The 18710-nt window shown below is 37.6% G+C and overlaps 1 protein-coding gene across 1 annotated transcript in view; it reads left to right on the forward strand.

The window, feature by feature from the left end:
- The window catches only part of PRKCE (protein kinase C epsilon), a 286848-nt gene that overhangs the window by 81435 nt on the left and 186703 nt on the right, over positions 1 to 18710 (forward strand). Inside the window, exon 2 of the mRNA XM_053938670.1 lies at positions 18493 to 18556. Coding sequence (XP_053794645.1) covers positions 18493 to 18556 — 64 coding nt within the window. The remainder of the gene's footprint in view (positions 1 to 18492; positions 18557 to 18710) is intronic.

An 18710-nucleotide genomic window follows, 5' to 3' on the forward strand; every position in this document is an offset into this window, starting at 1 on the left:
GTACAGAGCTGCTTCTTGAAGGCATAGAAGTTAAAGGTTGGTTAATTTTACCTTAATGTTCAAGCATTTCCAAGAAGGGAGCAAAACTGAAAATAACAGCAAAATGGGATGTTACTTCTACATGCACTTTTGAGTGCTTTCCCCTTCTTCAGTCCTTGTTCTCCCATAGAATAGCAGTGTTTTTCCACTTTGGAAATGATTTCTGAAGATTATTCTATGTGGGAGCTTTATTTATATTTTATCTAACTTAGAGGAGTTAAAAAAAATCATGTTTTTGTACACTGATTTTAAAGTAGGAAATATAAGCTAAATCGGGATTAATTTCCATAAGCTAAAACTGGATTAATTTTTCAGATAGAGATTTGTTGACTTGAAGGGGGGTTATGCAGTTTGTACAAACCACAGCTTATATCGCTGCTCAGTATCTTGCTTTCTTCAAGTAGAAAGTAGGAATCTTCACTTTTAACTTGCTTTACAGACTTTGTGTTAGTATGTCAATTCATTTTTAGCTCCAAGGTATTTTATTGTCAACATTTGTATGATACATACAACTGTGGAAGGAGCTAAAGAATTGATTAAGCCTTAGGTTTGGAATGCCACACTCAAGCAGAGGTCTGCTGAGACCTTCCTTTTTTGAGTTTGATGAAACTAATACAATTTAAAAGGAAAATTATTGTGTGGTTTTTTTTTTTCCTGACAAATCTGAGCCTGGCAGTATTGGAGCAATATTAAAGATTGTTGTGGAACAATGTTAAAGATGTTGTCAAGCTTAAAATAGGACGTCATTCAGCTTTCCTGCTGAAGTTCCCCTCTTTTGAAACCTACTCCATATTCTTCTGAGGCTGCTTTCCAGAGACAGCTGTGTGTGGTTTGTAATAAACTTGGGGGTTGAAAGTATCCATTGCATGGGCATCTTTATTTTTGTGCCATGGATTTAGTGACACTTGGTAAAGTCAGTGCACCACAAATAGTGGAATAAGAAAGAAGAAAAGCAAGGGCATACTCATAACTGTATCTGTAGTGCCAGGTATTTTCAAGGGGAGTAACTCTGAGATATATAACTAGATAGCTTTTCTGTTATGTGTCTGATTTCTCAAAGAGACCAAATATCCTTTTCTGGAGTAAGCCAGTCAGTCTTTCATTCTGCTTTTATCGGCTGCATCTCTTTTTGTGGAGCATTTCTGTAGCAGGAGAAGTGGTCATGAGAGGGAGATGATTTAGAGGAGAGAAATAAAATATAATGTCAGGGCTTAATTTCATTCTGTCTGTCCCAAAATGTGTCTCTAGTAAACATGGAGCCTTGAGGTCTGACAGATTTTTTTTTTTTTTTTTTGAACCTTTAGATTACCAAGCCCAGACATTATTTGGATGCTTTTTGAACTTTGGTTTACAAGAGCCATCTGCGAGAGAGAGTCAGAGTCACTGACAGCAGTCTGATACAAACTGCAGTCAGTGTAGGTTTGGTAGTTAGGTAGGTTTAGGACAGCTCACTATCTTTGAAATATCTTTGAAGTTAAGTTGTTTTATTACTAAAGATTGATTTAGTCATCACTTCAGACTGCAGCCAAGTAAGCCCACTGCTGTTGCTGTGTTCTTCAAAACCGTCTTTCAATTTCAAGTATCTCAAAGTTCCCTGGAAGGACCTGCTGTCTACAGAGTGAAAGCTTCAGTAGCTTTCAGTTTCTCCCTTCCCCAATGGAGGTTTGTGGTCACCTTGGTGTGGAGGGCAGCACTGCCATAAGCTGCCAGTGTTCCAGTGTGTGATCCTTCCCAACAGCTCTTCTCTGCCGTTGAACTCGAGTATTTTTAGAAATGTTTGCAGTGTGAACTCAGTGGTTATCCTGATTCATGACAAAGGGGAAGTACAAGAAAGATAAACGGGTGAGAGTAAAGCATACAGTTTGGTTTGATGTGTGCTCTGCTTGCTTAGCCATAGGACAAGGAAGCCATGCTTGTATTTATTTTGTATTGCCATTTTTAATTACTCCATAAATAAAACACTGTTATCGACGTGCAGAAATAACAGTGATTTAAAGCTCTCAGAAAATGTGATATTCAGTAATTTTATAGAAAATAACAGATGCATAGTGAAAATTAAATGTAATAGATTTTGTGCTTAGCTGCTGAAATATTTTGGTGTAAAAATACCTTTTCACATAACTGCTCAAATTTCTATAAAAAGCTACCACAAAATAGGAATTGAAGAGTCAGTGTAGGAGGTATCTGAAGTAGTTGTTGCTCTAATATAAGTTAATTGGACTGTGAGTCCCAGAATGAGCTGCTGTTTCTTGAACTCTCAGAATTAACTGTAATTTCCAGCATGTAACTAATATAGAATAAGGTTTTTAAAATGTGCCTTGGATAATGGTTATAAAATCAAAGCCACACATTATGAAAATAATTCTGAATGAAATATTGATTCATCCATTGTTGGTTAATTTTGTACCTGAAAGAAAATCCTGGAGAACTGATGGTTCTATAGCTAAAATGTCAGTTCTCAAAATGCTGCAAACTGAGTTTTGGTATGTATTGTCTTTTATTCCAATATTGTTTTTTCTTGCCGAATTGCCTGCTCAGGCTTTTAAGATCTGTGCAATGTCCAGAGCACTGGTCTCTCTCCTTTGTTTTTAATGTTAGCATGTTTGCCGCTGCTTGTGGTTTTCGCTGCTTATTTTATAACAGAATCTGAGAGGAGGATGGAAACCTCATCCCATTTAAATGGAAACAAAATAAATTCAAGTAAACTAGTCTGGTCTTCAGTTTACACTTTGCTGAGTCAGAGAGGTCCAGTTCCTTCCTTTGATATTGTTCATGCAGTGCGAACAAAGTGAAGTGAAGAGTTCCCTTGCATTGTGCTAAATCTCCTGCAGCAGTCAGAAAAGCTGCTATTGTCTGCATTAAATTCTGCAGTTTGCAGAGGAGTGAAGGGTTCAGGGGTGAGGAGCATCAGCAGAGTGCAGTGTGGCTGCCAGGCTGTGCCTTCTGCTTGCTTGTGGAGTGTTTTGGCTTATACCCGTTTTAGAGATGTCCCTTGGATGCCTGTAGGATCCTGGCTGTCTCAGGAGTGACGGCTCTTCTCAATGCCAGAGTTCAGTGCTCACCTTTGTCCTGAAGTGGAAAAAAATGCCATGAAAGCATTTTTAAAAATGCTTTCTAAAATACATGGTAATGTTTCAGGTTTTACTGTTGTGACTGTCCATGAAAAAGTTTTCTTTTGAAATGATTTAAAATGAAAATGACAAAAGGTTACGGTACAGATCTAACCTTATTTTTATTAGGTTTTCATAAAATTAAAAAAAAATTAAAATTGGGTTAACCAATGATCTTAAAGCAATTTTAACAGTAAAACAACTTCTGCATTTTTTCCCCAGCAATTCCTCAGGTGTATGGAAAATACTGCTAAATTGTTTGTGTTCCGCACACAATTCCAAAGATGCATAACCTCTTATTATTATTTATTTCTAAGGGCAGTATAAGAAAAATGACCAGATTCCTGAGAACTAGTCACATCATCATGTCTGACTACCAAGTACTATTTGAGCCAGATTCTGAGAATGCTGACATTGTCATCCTTTCATCATTACTGGATCCTGTTGCTTATCTAAATTCAATAGTTAGCAGCTTTATTACCCTGCATATTACAATATATGTGTACACTGAATTTTTAGAGAGGAAGGCCTTTTCCTTGATGGAGGAGTGGTTTGGAAGTAGGATAAATTGAAGGCACTTTTAAAGTTGGCTGCTTTGCAGAGAACAAAATCTGGAACAATCCAAAAGAGAAACTGTGTCAATTCCTGGAGAAAGTCAAAATGCTTGTCTGATCCACAAGCAAGAGATTGGACCAGATCAGAGAATCAGGAATGGAAACAGTCCAGCTCTCTTGCTCTGGAGTATTACACTTGACAACATGAACATCTACTGGATTCCCCAAAAAAACCTTACTTAAAGGGGTGTTCCAGATGGTAAACAAGGTCATATTTTAACATTAATCATTTTTATCTCAATGACTCACAAGGCAAATACACTGCACTAAAAAAAACACTGCCCTCCCTTTCTTCCCCTACCTCCAGCCCTCCAAATAAACTTTCTTCCCCAATACACAGGTAACTTTCCCACCTTTTCTGTCCTTGAAGTGTTTGGAGTAAAGGGACTAGTGCTGTCACTGTGGTCAAGCAAATCTTTGGGAACTGTTCCTGTACTTTTTAAGAAAATCTTAAGTATGTAGTTCCCATTTCAGATCACTTGTTGAGTTTTTCTCAGATAAGAATACTTCGAGAGTTTTGAATCAAATCTGGATACAACTAAGTTTTAGTGATAGGGTTGTCCAAGGCAGAGAGTTCTGCAAGCTGTGTGGGATAAAACTTATGGAAATTGTAGGCCAGTCATGGAGGAATGAGGAACAAGAGTATCCAAAACTCAGATACATTCCTGAGAAAGCCTATCCCGCCTGCCTCCACCATTGCTACAGCTGACAGATTTTCCATGGCACTTCCCCCAGGTGTCAAATTATTCCTCCTTCTTCTGTAGGCTGCACATGGGAGGATTATGGGTGGTCGACATTTTAAAAACTGGTTGGAAATTGAGGAAAAAAGTGTACTGAAGGCCAGATAGACCTGCAAGACCTTTCTCTGCCCTCTCTGTGTGGAATTAGAATTGCTAAGCCTCACACTGTAAACCCCAAATGGAAATTTTTTTGTGATAAGGTTCCATGCTTTGTAGATAGAGGTAGGTGCACCATAGCAGATTAAGGTGCAGGGCTATCACTGGGCTGCACTAATGGGTGATTACTCCTATGGGTTTAGCAGTTCAGGTTGTTAGTATGGCAGCATGCTTAGAACCTGCAAACTCCAGTGTACATAATGGTAAAAACATGAGGGCCTAATTGCACAAATGTGTTAGAGAGCCTGAACTTTTTAGAATTTGTACTTTAAATAAAGACTAATAATAGAAAGTGAAATAGGCACATGAAAGGTGAATAAAATTTGTTGCCCAGGGTGGCCCAGCAAGTCAATAGCAGAGCTCACAGTAGGATTTCTGATAGCATTCATATATTGGAGAAATTCAGAGACTCTGAGCTCACTGGTTTGCTTTAAATAAAAAGAACAATGGGAGGTTACTTAATTTGGGTATGTAAAGTACCATTAAAAAAATAAGGAGCCTTTCAATCTCAAAAGGGTACAAGAACTGAGGGCTATCCAGGCAGATTAAAATGGGCAGCATAGCACATATTTTCTTTTACATTAAACTGATAAATTGATGAAACCAGTTAGCAAAGAATGTAGCAGATGCTTCATCCCCAGATATTGTCAGAAAAGACTGAAAGCCTTTCTTGGAAGACAGGTGTTAGCCTTGCTCTACTTACTTGATTCGATGCAAGAGTAAGTGGGCAGCATGCTGTGCCTTCCATTAGCAGAACTGGATTTGGAGCTAAATTTTAAGAGCTAAATGAACGAGAATTATTCAGCTACCTTGAGCCAAGTTCCAGGAGTTCTATCAGGCTATATGATATCTAATGTGAGCTCTTGCAAAGAAATTACTCAAATCTGAATAGTGAATGCACTTGTATTCATAACTGAAAACAAAAAAAACAACAACAACAACAACAAAAAAAAAAAAAAGAAAAGAAAACCCCAACCCCTTCCCCCACAAATGGTTTTGAATTATATATATTTTTTTTTTTTCTAAGAACAAAACCGTAAATGACTCTGCACTTCCTGTTTCCTCATGGACTAAAAGAGGAACATCCCTACAATACAAGAAAGACTAAGTCTCAGGGCTGAGGTGGTTTGGTTTTTTTTTTTTTTTTTGTGTGGGGTTTTTTTTTTTTTTGTTTGTTTTGTTTTGTTTTAATTTTTGAAATATTTTTTTTCTAAATCTGGGAAATACTGGATGTCTGAAAGAGTGAGATTTTAGAAAGGTTTAACAGGCATCTTTCATATCAAACTCATATCTCACTTGTGAGAGCCGCACATGTAATTCTGTTTAAAGCTCTGCAATAAATGAAAATAAATGCTAAAGAAAAATGCCACTTAATGCCATGTGCATTGGAACACATTTTTTTTTTTTCTTAGGGAGTTTTGAAGATATATCTATTCCTGGTGTGCCACTTCTGGCTGTTGGACTGTGCAGTCTAACTTTTCAGGAACCATAATAATAGTAGTGGCTATTTTTGCCATTTCCTTTTCTGTAGTCTCTGTATTCAAGATGTTGCATTCTGGTCTATCTATTTTGTGCAATACAGGTTGCCTGGCAGCGTGTATAAAGGTATATAAAGCTACTAAATTTTATTTTACTTGGTTTTCTTTTTTGCATTTAAACATGAGTAGAACAAACTATATCAGTGCTCTGTTTAGCTGTTCTTTAAACAAAGTGTTTTGTAGCTGACATCTGAGGAGTCTTGGAGTTGCTCTGGGTTTGTTATGGCTAAAGCTGCAGAGGAAGTCCAAGTGAATCACAGATAATTGTAGTCCACAGGATAGCCATTTTGTTAACAGAATTAGCTTCATTAATCTTTCTAATCTGATGATTAAACAGAGGATAAAATATCAGAGCAACACAAAAACTATGTTGCAAAAACCCTTCAACATTATGAAATGGTATGTAAAGATCTTATTGTGATAATTTCTAAACACGGGAAAAAGTAGAACCAAATATAGAATGTCTTAATGATGTATTTCTGTAGAAATTAATTTTTTTAGTTCGTCTGGCAATTTTTTTTTTAGAAAGACGCATAAGATAGCATTGGGTGTTACATTTTTCTTTCAAATTTTTGAGGCATTTTATATCAATTCTGGGTTGTTGTTCAAGAAACTTAAATATTTTGGTGCTGCTCTTGAATTTACTTTCTTGGGGGAGATTGCATGATTTTACATATCTAATATGAATAATTTTGTGTGCTTGAAACTGCCACAATTACTGGCAAAATGCTTATTTATTAATGTTAGAAATTACCTTTTCCCTTAGAAAACAGCAATATTCTTTCTGTTTAGATATTGAACTGAGACTTGAGAGGTGCATTCAGTTCCCACACTGTTACAGACTTCCTTATTTAAACCTGCCCTGGGGCTCCTGCATGTGCTCAGTGTAGGAAAGGATGAACTTATCTACACAGAGCCAGTTTGTGTCATTCCTGCTTGCACCTCTGTGTGCCACAGAGTGTGAGGGCAAAATTAAGGCTTTAATTCTAAGCTGAACAAGCATTTAGGAAGATTAAAAAAAAAAAAAAGAGCAAAGATAGTTTTGCAAGAAGCTTGTATTTTATTTTCCTTAATTCTGTTTTCTGCTTTCCAATTTCTTTAGAACTTACCTTGATCAAAGTCTCTGAGTCAATGCAATTCTTGACAGGCTGTAAGTAGGAGAGATACTTCCAGCAAGGATGCTTTTGTTTAAATATTTGATGCCAATACTTGATTGTGGTTTGTATATCATGAGGTGTTTGTTTATTATAATGTCAGTGTTTGTTGTAAAGAAACTCAAGTTACAGATACAAATGTGAAAGGACATGGAGAATATTTGTGTAGAACATACCTTTTTTCCTCTATCTTCATAACCCAGCAGAAGAACATTGATTTGTAATTTTTGAAGCTTGTGTATTCATGCTTTCATCTTTGTGTTGGGTGGAGGAATTTTTTTCTAACTGGGAAACAAATTTTTTTCATGGTATTTTTGCAATCTCCTTTCCTTTCTAACTCAAATTTAGGTAATCCTATAAGGTAACTATTCCCTTTTTGCTTTTCAATTTCTTTCCTTGAAAATAGAGATGTATCTGTAGTGAACCTGAACGAGAAAGTAGGAGACCCATTTTTCAAAATTGCATTTAAGTTACTAAAATTATCAATTGCAAGGATAACTGAACAGAGACATTTTATGTTAACAAATGACAAGCTTTCAACTCCCTGGGCGAATAATAAAACCTCTTAAGTCAGTCAGCATGGCTTTGTTGTCTTGATCCAAAAACTGTTTTAAATTTCTTTATTACTTTTTGAAAGCTTCTGTTTGGGATAAGGTTGTGTCTTCTGAAATAGCAGGACAGCTGAGATAGTAATGAGAAGCATTCTCAGATTTAAGAAGGAGGTTTAAAGAGGTTAATATTTTCCAAAGAAAACTGATAGAATAATTTTTATAGTCATTTTAGCTTAGCTTTGTTCTTGAAATATTATTTTACTTCCTTTTGTTTCCTTGTGACAAATTCATGCCACTTCTGAGCTGTATATATAATTTTTGTCTCTGCATGTTCCCGTGTCTCCTTCCCTACATCCTTTATTCTTCTCATTCACGTGTAGTTTTTAATTGAAGACATTTCAAACCCTGTATTATTTTATTTCTGCAGCTTTCTTTAGTTCTGCACTCTTGAAGTAGTTCTTTGTTTCTTGCCTAGTGGTGGTCCATGGAGCTGCCCCACTTAGGCACTGCCTCGGAGCAGTTTGACCATCTGGGTAGGTCAAAGAGTCCAGCCCTGTGCCCTTCTTCTTTGGCTTTGGGTGCCAAGGTGAGACTTAAAACAAAAATCTCAAGTCAATCTCTGTGTGTGGTGACACAGAGCTGACAAGTTGATCACCAGCCAAATTTCATGAAAGGTACACTAAGGTAAACTGCTAAGGAGGTCAGGGATTTTGTCATGCTAAAGGTCCAGTTTTGCACAGATAGAGGAGTTTGGATACTGGAGAATTTTCAGGGAAGTCTTTATAGCTTCTAGAGGCATTTTTTAAAAATAAGATATTGTTCATTTTCTGGGAATTTGAGGGAAAGAATTCAGTCATGCATAGGCAGTTTCTGAGATCCTAGGCATCTCTGGGCACACCCCTAGAGCTATCCTGATTGCATATTCTGTAGTTTCAGCCACTTTAGTTGAAGGTTGTGGGGAGAGAGAATCTCATTCATATCTATATCAAATTGGCAAGAGAGAGGAGTTTTATTTCTCTCTGCTGATGCACTTTGGCTTATAGCTGATGCTGGTGTTGCACATCAACAAGCTACTTCCAGCAAGTGTCACTGAAGTACAGTTTGTCCATTTGCAGCATATTGATTCAAGCTGTTTACTTCCTAATGGAGGATTAATTTCTGTTGTGAATGCAAATGGAGAGTACATTTAGCATGCTTGCCTTCCAGATAAGAAAGGCCTTTTGCCTTTCTTCCCAGGGAGCTGAGCTGAATTCACACCCATAAACAGCAGTGGTTGTTTTAATGTTCCAGGGTTTTTAATTGAAACAAAACCTAGACGTGAGTCTTGTTGCTAGCTGAAACAAAGCCAGCACAGCTCTACTTGCAAGTGAGCCTGAGCTAGAGCTGAACTGAAATGGATTCAACTCCCTGCTGCATTCTTGGCTCATTGAAGACTGGCTCATTGAAGACTGTAAGTCCAGTTGGACTTCTCTCAAAAGTTCCTGACAGGTATTACACAGTAGTGTTTGAGAGGCTGGAAATGTGAACCTCTTGTGGAAAGGGTCTGAGACTAATACTGAAGTGTCTGCCTAGTTTGGGCTGAGGTTTCATGTAATGTTTATTTATTTTCTAATATCTGGGAAGATCTTTGCTCTAAGGCAGATGAAAGCTTTACTCAAACCAGGTGTCATCCATGTTCCTGACCTTTGGTTTGAAATACTGTTGATTTATAGACAAGTTCCAGAGTTGTCCTGTTTTTTGTGGGTTTTGGAGGTGTCTTTGGTTGTGGTGGGTTTTTTTTGGTGTTTGTTTGGGGTTTTTGGTTGGTGTTGGGCTTTTTTGTTTGGTTGGTTTTGGGGTTTTTTTTGTTTCTATTTTGTTTTTCTTGTTTTTTTTTTGTTTTTTTTTTTTTTCTTATAGAGGACTAGAATAGCAGTAACAGGAGAAAAACTGAAGGGCAGCTTAACATCATCTAATATCACCATTTCCTAGAACTTATTAATATCTTGTCTTTGGAGATTATTTTATCTTGTTTAGGAAAAAATTTAATTTATACGTAATGCACAAAAAAATGAATATGTTACACTGAAGTCTTGGATCTTCCAGTTGTTAATTTTCTGGATTTGAGATCTGAAAATCAGCACAGTTATTTCCTTTATTCTTTGTACAGAAGTGCTATGTGGATATTGCTTACTGTATACTACCTTGAGTTCCCAGAGTATATATGGCAGGAGGAGAGTGTAAGAAAGGAGTATTTTGACAATAAAAGGAAATATATCTTTACAGGAAATAGGTAACGATGACTGGGTGTTACACTATGATATGAAATAACTTACAGACTACGTTATGTAAATAGGGAAGAAAAAGAACTCAAAAAGGCAAACTTTATTTTCTGACTCTACTATATATAGAATAGTAAAAGTGACAGTGGATTGGAGGGTGAAATGGTCAACTAGTAGTCAATCAATTCTCTCTATTTACAAAGAGTGCAAAACAATCATTGTTTATATAAACAGTGTGTAAAACTGCAGTAAAATATGTAAACATCAAAAAGTATAAAAAACTTCTGCAAGAACTTCAAAACTCTCAAAAAAAAAAAAGCAACACTTGGGTATCTTAATCTGTAAGTCTTCAGGCAGCAATTCTTGCTTAAAGGACATAAGGAACTATGGAATTACTTAAGGATAAGGAATTAAGGAAAAAAATATGCAGTCCACCAAAATGGTTTTATGTGGCCAGGAAAAACTACCAGTCAATCCATATACTTACTTTTGTACAGAGACATATTTCATGATGGTTGTGCAAAGCATTGAAAAGTTGTCTACTCAGAGGAATTATTATTGTAATTTAGGAGAAACTCCAAATATCTGATTAAAGTAATTTAGGAAAAACCCCAAATACCATCATGTTTAGGTGATCCCTGAGACTGAACAAATGTACCACCTATGAGTTTGGCTTTGGCATATGAGCAAGTGGTTGTCTGAAATTGTACTGTGGTAAGATAGTTTGATAGCCTTTATCAGTTTTTAACATGTAATAATTGGCTAACCACTGTGTGCTAGCAGCCCTGACTCCCTGCTCAGTGTTTTTATTGCTGGGTATAAGGTAACTTCCCTTCTGGTTGCAGTTCTGTAGCATGGCTTTAAAAAATGCCCCTAAGCCAAGACAACGAGCATGTTTTAAATACTTTGTGACAGTTAATTATTTCCCTGTGGTTTGGAGAGTGCCACTGCACTAGTGCATTAAGAAATACATTTTGAAAAGCTTTGTGATGAAATTACAGGTCAGATCTTGCCACACAATGCAATTCCCCCACACAATGCAATTCCCTTATTCTTAAATCAAATAACCATCTGTTTGGGAAAGTGGTTTTGCACTGAAGAGTTTATTTTCTTTCTTGAAATACATTTAGCAGATGTTTCAAGAGAATGGCTTTATGCGGGCTTTTGTTCAGTAGGTGGTTTGACTATCTGTTCACTCAAAACGTCTAGTTGGGCGTTGCTCAGCCAAACCCAACTTGTACACATTATGCACATTGTCTCTGAGCTTGTGTAGGTTCTTTGTATTTTATCTTCCTTACCATTGCTAAACTAATGCCACCTCCATTTCTAGTGTAGATACAGTTTTAGTACAGTGAAAAAATATTACATAACTTTGGCTTATTCCCCTGTCTTCATAAGGCTTAATGACGGAACACATTTACAACACCAGAATAACTATACTGGGTTAAATAAACTAACAAATAGCACACACATGTGTCTGGAACACTCATGCTAGTGAGTTTCCATTGACCTGTTCATATGCAGAATGCTTGGATTAGTTAGTCTAGGCAGCCTTATCTCTTAAGGTCATTGACTTGTTTTTCTGCTCATGAAGAGATTTCTCTCTCGTTGATTTATTTCCCTTTGTCATGAATTGTGATTCTAGGTGTTTAGAAACCCTAACCAGTTTGCCATATAACTCTTAAATACTGTAATAATAGGTAATACCTTCTACATATTCTCCACCTTCTGAAGTTTTCAAAGAAGTAAAGATAATCTCTTCCTTGCTTCAGATCATGGAGTCAGAAACTTGGTTTCATGCAGTGACTCTTCTGTGGTCATGCTGCTCAATGCCTTTGCAGTCATTTGTACTGCTCTGTTACGTGTAAATAGAGCCAATTGTCCAGGTTCACTTTCTGGGCTCTACAAGAAAATGTGCCCTGAACACCCTAGGCTCAGCACCGTGGTCTGTAAAAGTTGTTGGTCCTTCTAATACATTAAAATGAGTATGTTACTTCTGACAGTGCAGATGTACTTGTGCTCAAACACACGTGCGTGCATCACTGTGCATTCAAAAATGCTTCTTCTTTGGTGTCTGGGAGGCCTTAGGCACAACAGATCATGAAAGACCAAGGTGATGTCACATGTGATTCAGGACACCGCAACACAGTGTCAGTATATGCTTTATTAAGTTATGGAAGGATCCTTGTTTTAGAATTGTTTTCTGAATACTGTGGGTTATTTCAGCTGAATCTTGTTTCTCCCTGGCTGCTGCTGTTCTGTATTATGTCAGTGCATGTGTCTGGCACTGAAAAGTGTTTGATGTTTTCTGTAGGTCATGCAAGATGTTTGATGTTTCTTTGTTGACTTTGGAGTATGAGTAAATAATTGATAGAATCCCCTGTGGCCAGAATTTCTGAACCTTTATGTATATCAGTGTGGTCAATTACAATGCGTCAAGCTGTGTTACGTTTCTCTCTAATTACAATAATCAAATATGTAATGTCCATAATGAAAGGCAGATTTCTGAACATTGTAGCACTGCAGTGACTCCAAATTTTCCTGCCGCCTTTGCCAGAAGAGCAAGGGGCTGGTGGGGTGATAAACATCATGGAGGTAAATGGAGATTCTAAGGAAGTTTCCTCAGTATGTTTCCTGGGTAATTTCTTTTGAAAGTCAAGTTTACTCATGTAATTAATGATGTAATATGTAAAATTCTTAATTTTCAGATACTATTAATAAATAACATTTGCTCAGCTATTTTGCTGACCTTATGGACCTTATTGCAAACCTGTTCATTTCAGATGAGCTTGATAGGGATTCAGGCGTAAAGGCTGGGGCAAGTTTGCAAGTTTAATCATACATCTGGCTGTTCCCTGGGTCAAGAGTTTACTTCCATTACAATAATCATGGTGGGTTTGAAGGTTTTTAAATTACTTGGGCTGCAGTCATTTTGGCTATATTGAAAACTATCACTGTTAATGTTTTATTTTCTTTTTAATAAGTTAAAATAAGTACTCTATTAGCTATTTAAATTGAAGCACAAAAATCTCGTGCTAAAGAATCTTCTTGCTAAAGAACAAAAGACCAGCACAGACCTTCTAGTCATTTTCTATTAGATTATAACTGTTCTGATTTTCGTATGCATTTTCATGGAAATAATATTTACCAAAATTGGTAAATACCTCTAAAACAACAGACAGAGGGACCACTCCCCTTCAGCCTTTGCAGTTATCAGCATTTTAAGCACAATCTCTTCCCTTCTTCTTTCTAAGAAGTGTGTTCAACAAGAAACTTTGTTATGCTACACTCAGGAAGGGTTAAACCATACTGACTTCCCAGGTCTGACATGAATCAAATAACCATCTGCAGTGACAGATCATGTGCTCTGAGGTTTATGCTTTAAGCTACCCAAATATCAGATAATCCTAGAACATCACAAGAAGAGGTGCAAAGCAGGTTTTATGCTTTAATTCTTTATGTGGCTTAATCACTCCATTTAGGTTTATACTGTTGCCAAAATCCTCAACAGCTTTAGGTTTGAAGGGGTTTTGCTGTGTTCCATATACTGTCTAGCTAATAAAGATCAGAGTAAAACTTACTCAACCTTTCTACTTTTAGGAATTTCAGATTTTGCATTTGTCCACTCATTTTTTTTACTTCAGATCTGGATTTATGTCAATGACTGTCCTTAAATTTCTCTTGAGACAAGCTGGCTTTTAAATGAGTACAGTGCACTAAATCTCGGGTGACATCCTTGTGTTGGAACATAGGTGGCTAATGGACTCTGTTGTGATCAAAGGAAACCCTATGGCAGTGGGGCACCGAGCCACTGAAGACAGTGGTTTGTCATTTGCTTACAGCAGGTCTCAGTTTGTGCCATAGAGAATGCAAAATCTGTGCTGATGCTGTCAAATGGAATGGAAAGAACACCCCCAAATGCTGATGGAATTATTCAGATTGTACATAAAATTTTTTCATATTCAAATACGAAGCATCGGTGCAACACAAGTAATTCCGTAGCATATTCTAATCTTCCTCATCCTTTTAAGATTAGAGAGAGAGTTTGGTTTCCTTAGAAAATCTTGATCTAAGAGAATTCTCTCCAAGTTATATGTTTTTAGTGGTGGGAAATAATGTCTTACACCTGAGAGGAAGAAAATGGTGAACATCTAGCTGAGTTTAGGGCTCAGTTTTTCAGAACACTAAGGAGCTAAAAACTTGCAAAAACAAACCTTGAGGAAAAGCTGGACCATTTTCACAATCTTCTGCATAGTTTGATTAAATTTTGCATTACTCCGGGTTACCAAAGATTTATGATCCTTTGAAAATGCTCCAAAGAAATATTTCAGCATACTTAGTTCGGTATTGTTTTTACTGATGAGTATTATCTGAATGAAAAAGAAAAGAAATTGCATCCTAGATATGTACCCATTAAAGCTGTCTGAAAAAAGAGAGAAAAAAGTTCTTGGTAGTGTTTGATACTGCTAGAAGACAGGATGTGTATTGCTGGACAAAGTGAAGCCTAACTGAGGAATAGGAGAAATGGTCCAGTGGGCAGTTTGGGCCTCCAGAGAGCAGAGTTCAGTTCTTGTTTAACCATAGCCTTCTTGTATTACTTGCCAGAAAGTCATTTAGTCTAGCTTGTGCCTTTGGGAGTATCCCATTTTGCATATGGGGAACTGTCTCAGAAGGGTGTTGAAAATAAAATCCATTAATGACTGTGAAACTATATAAATGCCTTCAATATGCTGAAGCTTGGCCTTGGTTTCAACATGGGTTTTTTCCTCTGAAAGTATGTCTGGTTTTATGGATGGTTGCCTTTTGTTCCCTGAAATAGGCTACTAATAGGTTTTATTCAGGCCTGGAGTTTTTCGTTATCTGTACTGCTTTCCAGCAGTACTCATCTCAGTGTGCTGCCAGATTTTATTATTTGAAGAATATAGAAGTTGTTTAAATTACATTTTTAATTAATGTTACTTGCACATGCTAAAACTATATTTCAGCGAAAGTCACAACAATAGCATGGGTCAGTAAGAGGGTAAAATGTTTTGGTGATCAAAGATTTTGCTCAGTCACAGTTGTTACATCTTTTGCTGCATATGGCAAATGTGATGTACGTGTGCAAGGCACATATTTTGCAATGTGTTTTGCTTACAGCAAAGCTGCTCTTGTATCAACTCCTCTGTTCCATCCCTAGTTTGCATCTTGCCTTGTTCCCCATTTCCTTTTGAACAGTAATGTCTTTTTTAGATGTCTCCTCATAAGTTCTCTCTGCACGTATAAAAGCTAGGCTGCATTCAGAGAGAAGTATTTTTAGTCAAAGAGAAGGGTCGGAATCAGAATTGCTGTTCTCCAGCTATTTCCACTGCTTTCAAGGATGCCTGTTCTATTCAGCTGAATTTGGCCAGTCATTCTGTTTCTGGTTACATATGTCTAAGGGCATTTCACATGTGATAAGCTTTCATGGCATTCAGTGAAAAATGTATGGGAACTTTAGATTTTGCTGTATGCATCTTTTGGTACTTATTTATAAAATGACATTGTGGAACCTAAGCATAGCTTAATGCACAGACTGAAAAGAAAAAGCATGCATATTCTAGTAGTCTCTTTTGGAGGTATTTATGCCATTATGTTTCCAGGCATTAAATTAGATGTTTTTAATGAATAATTAAGATTGAATCGGTACTTTTTTCCTCCGTTTGGCTTGATACATGAAAGACCTGAGAAGGAGAGAAGGGTTCCTATAAGTCTAGGGGATTCTGCTTTTTCTGGGGGTCTTCATTTCATATGTAGGGTCAGCTGAGGTGCTGGCTTCTGGCAAAAGTACTAATTCATATGACTGATAAGACTATCAGTGCAAGTACTCAGTGAAATGAAATGTGGGTATTTCATAAATCTAAAAATAAGAATATGTCCATTTCATTCTTACTGTCATTTGAACATACGAAGACTGAAACATGCTTTCTTTGTAAAAGAGACTTCCTTTTATAATTCATTTTTCTTAGAGCATCAGCAAAATTTCCAATACAAAATCACTAAGAATCATTTCTAATAAAATGTAAATTGAAACAGTCCACTTGCTGGGTAATGGAAACTTGGTTTCAGGCCTCCAGTCTTTTTCCTGATTTGCTTCCAATACTGTTTGTAATTAAAGGGGCAGAACAGAGATTTTGTGATGGTGGTCAGTAACTTGTCCAGATGCCTGATTTTTCTGCAGAGATGATGTTGGGGGTTTATGTGTATGCGTGCATACTGGGATTTGAACTGCATAAAGTATTTTACTGAAAGCTTAACCAAACAGTGTATAGTGCTGATACAAACAGAGCATTAGACATGTCTGTCTTTAATACAGCCATCTGTTGAGTGCTATAGCATTTTTTCAAAAGCCTCCCTCAGCATAGACATCAAAGTCTATTCATGCACCTGTGCTTCTGATCTTCTAATATTTTTCTTATTTAAAACTGGCAAAGCGAGAGAAGCAGTATTTCAAGAGCAGCAGCTTTATTTAAAACAAAACTCAAAAAACCAAAAACTCCCCCAAAACTCCCTCGCAAAACTCATGCTGCCAATTCAGGAATTGTTGAAAATGTCTTTTTTGGATATTCAACACTATTATTTATAAAAAAGCAGACACCCACACTTTCATTTTCCTCTCCCTTGGGTAACCCCTGGCCTTACTAACATTATTTCCTGCCTGGTCTATTTACAATACAGCCGCTGAGATAATTTTCTTGATCCGTTGGTCTGATGACATAGCAAGACCTGTGAACTCTTCTCCCAGCCCTCTCTTGAAGGACAGTGGTCAGAGGAAGGAGGAGCTTGCATCATCTTGATGCATTCAGCAACCATGTCCTGAAAGTGAGGGAAAAGCCTCTCCTGTAAAGTCCTCTCAGGTGATGAGAGAAACCTGGAGACAAAACAGGTGGCCCCACGGAGCTGCCCACTTGAACGTAGGCTGGCAAAACCTGGCATAGCCAGGGTGTTCTGCTTCTACCTCCTGCTGGCCTAGCACTGTACCCTGATGTCCCTTGTGGCAGGAGAGGGTCAGCTCAGTGTCCCTGGCATGGGGGAGGCAAGGCCACCTTCCCTTGCTCTGGGAGAGGAGGCTGTGATGAGAAGGAAGGGGAGAGTGCATGTTCCCAGCCACAACCTCTGCATGCGGTTGCCTCAGAGCAGCAGAAGCGTTGGGCAAGTTCTGGGGTTTCTGCTGGGAGAGCAAGCAAGCATCCCTGGCTGGGTCTGCCCCCATCCCCAGCAGTGGGTCTGATGGACAGGCTGGGGGTGCCCTGGTGCCTCCTTGACCACCTGCTCCTGTCTGGAGTGGTGTGACACAGGACAGGTCCTGGCACACAAGGTCCCTTGCAATCTTACCTGTGTGGTTTTCCTACTAAAATAGGTTGAAAATACAGTGTTAATGTACATACCATCACATCACTCAGGCTCTGAAATCATGTGACAGTAACTGCTATGTTACAGCAAAAGCTACTGATTACATAATATTTTAGTTACAGTTTTATTTTTCAGAGATATGTGGCAGCAAAAATAGTTTTTAATTTGTTGTATACCATTAAGATACTCAAATCCAGCAATATTTAGATTTGCTGATGAAACTTGTGATAAAATACAGGAAGATCTGTAACAAGCTCTTCATTGTCGTGCCTAAATTGGAGCTGTGAAATCTTGGAAGTACAGCAGCTTGATACTGAGCACCTGTATTTCATGCTGAGTGAATGTGATCTCCTCATGGGTAAAGACCCCTTAAAATCCACCACAATGGTGCAGAAATAAACAAATTTTGTGTTTCAGAAAAAGAGGATAAAGCATGTATTTCTTTCTCCCAGTACGGACACAAAAGGGGTATTATAAACACGTGTTAACCGGCTGTATGATCTGTGTGTGTTCATTTCCCCCGTTCTGTGACCAGAGCTGATCTGTCATGCTGTCACAGTGTTGTTTTCCACATTTGTATATCTGGGCTCAGTATAAATAACAGTAAAAAACTTGCTCAATTGTGGCACTTTTTGACTTTCTTGAAAATAGTATGTCAGAATGGAAAATAATATGTCGGAACGCAAAGATATGTTGGAACAGTACATTAAATATTTGAAATGTAAAATTCACTGAGCTCAGACTTTCCAAGCATGCACATTTCTTTTTTATTCCAGTGAAGGTCCAGGGTCCTCAATGCCTCTTTGCAAAAGGAGGCTCTATTGGTGCAGAATGTGTCATGCCTACACCTTGGCTTTGTGAGGCTGGAAACTTCTTGTTTCCTGCATGTGCAGTCACTTGCTTTGAGAGCCATTCTAAGTTTGATTTTTTTTTTTCCTTTTTCTCTTCTTGATTACAGATTGACTTGGAGCCAGAAGGGAGAGTGTATGTCATCATAGACCTTTCAGGATCATCAGGTGAAGGTAGGGACTTTCAATATTTTATCTTACTCTTTCATGAATGAAATTTCCAAGGGTCTCTGCAATGAAAGTATTAGAAGAGGTGTGTGCCGATATCCTCAAATCTGTATTAGCTCAAGTTAAAATGAGCACATTTTGTTCTCTGCCTTTGAGTCAA

Source organism: Vidua chalybeata, chromosome 3, assembly GCF_026979565.1.
Source record: "Vidua chalybeata isolate OUT-0048 chromosome 3, bVidCha1 merged haplotype, whole genome shotgun sequence".
Taxonomy (NCBI): domain Eukaryota; kingdom Metazoa; phylum Chordata; class Aves; order Passeriformes; family Viduidae; genus Vidua; species Vidua chalybeata.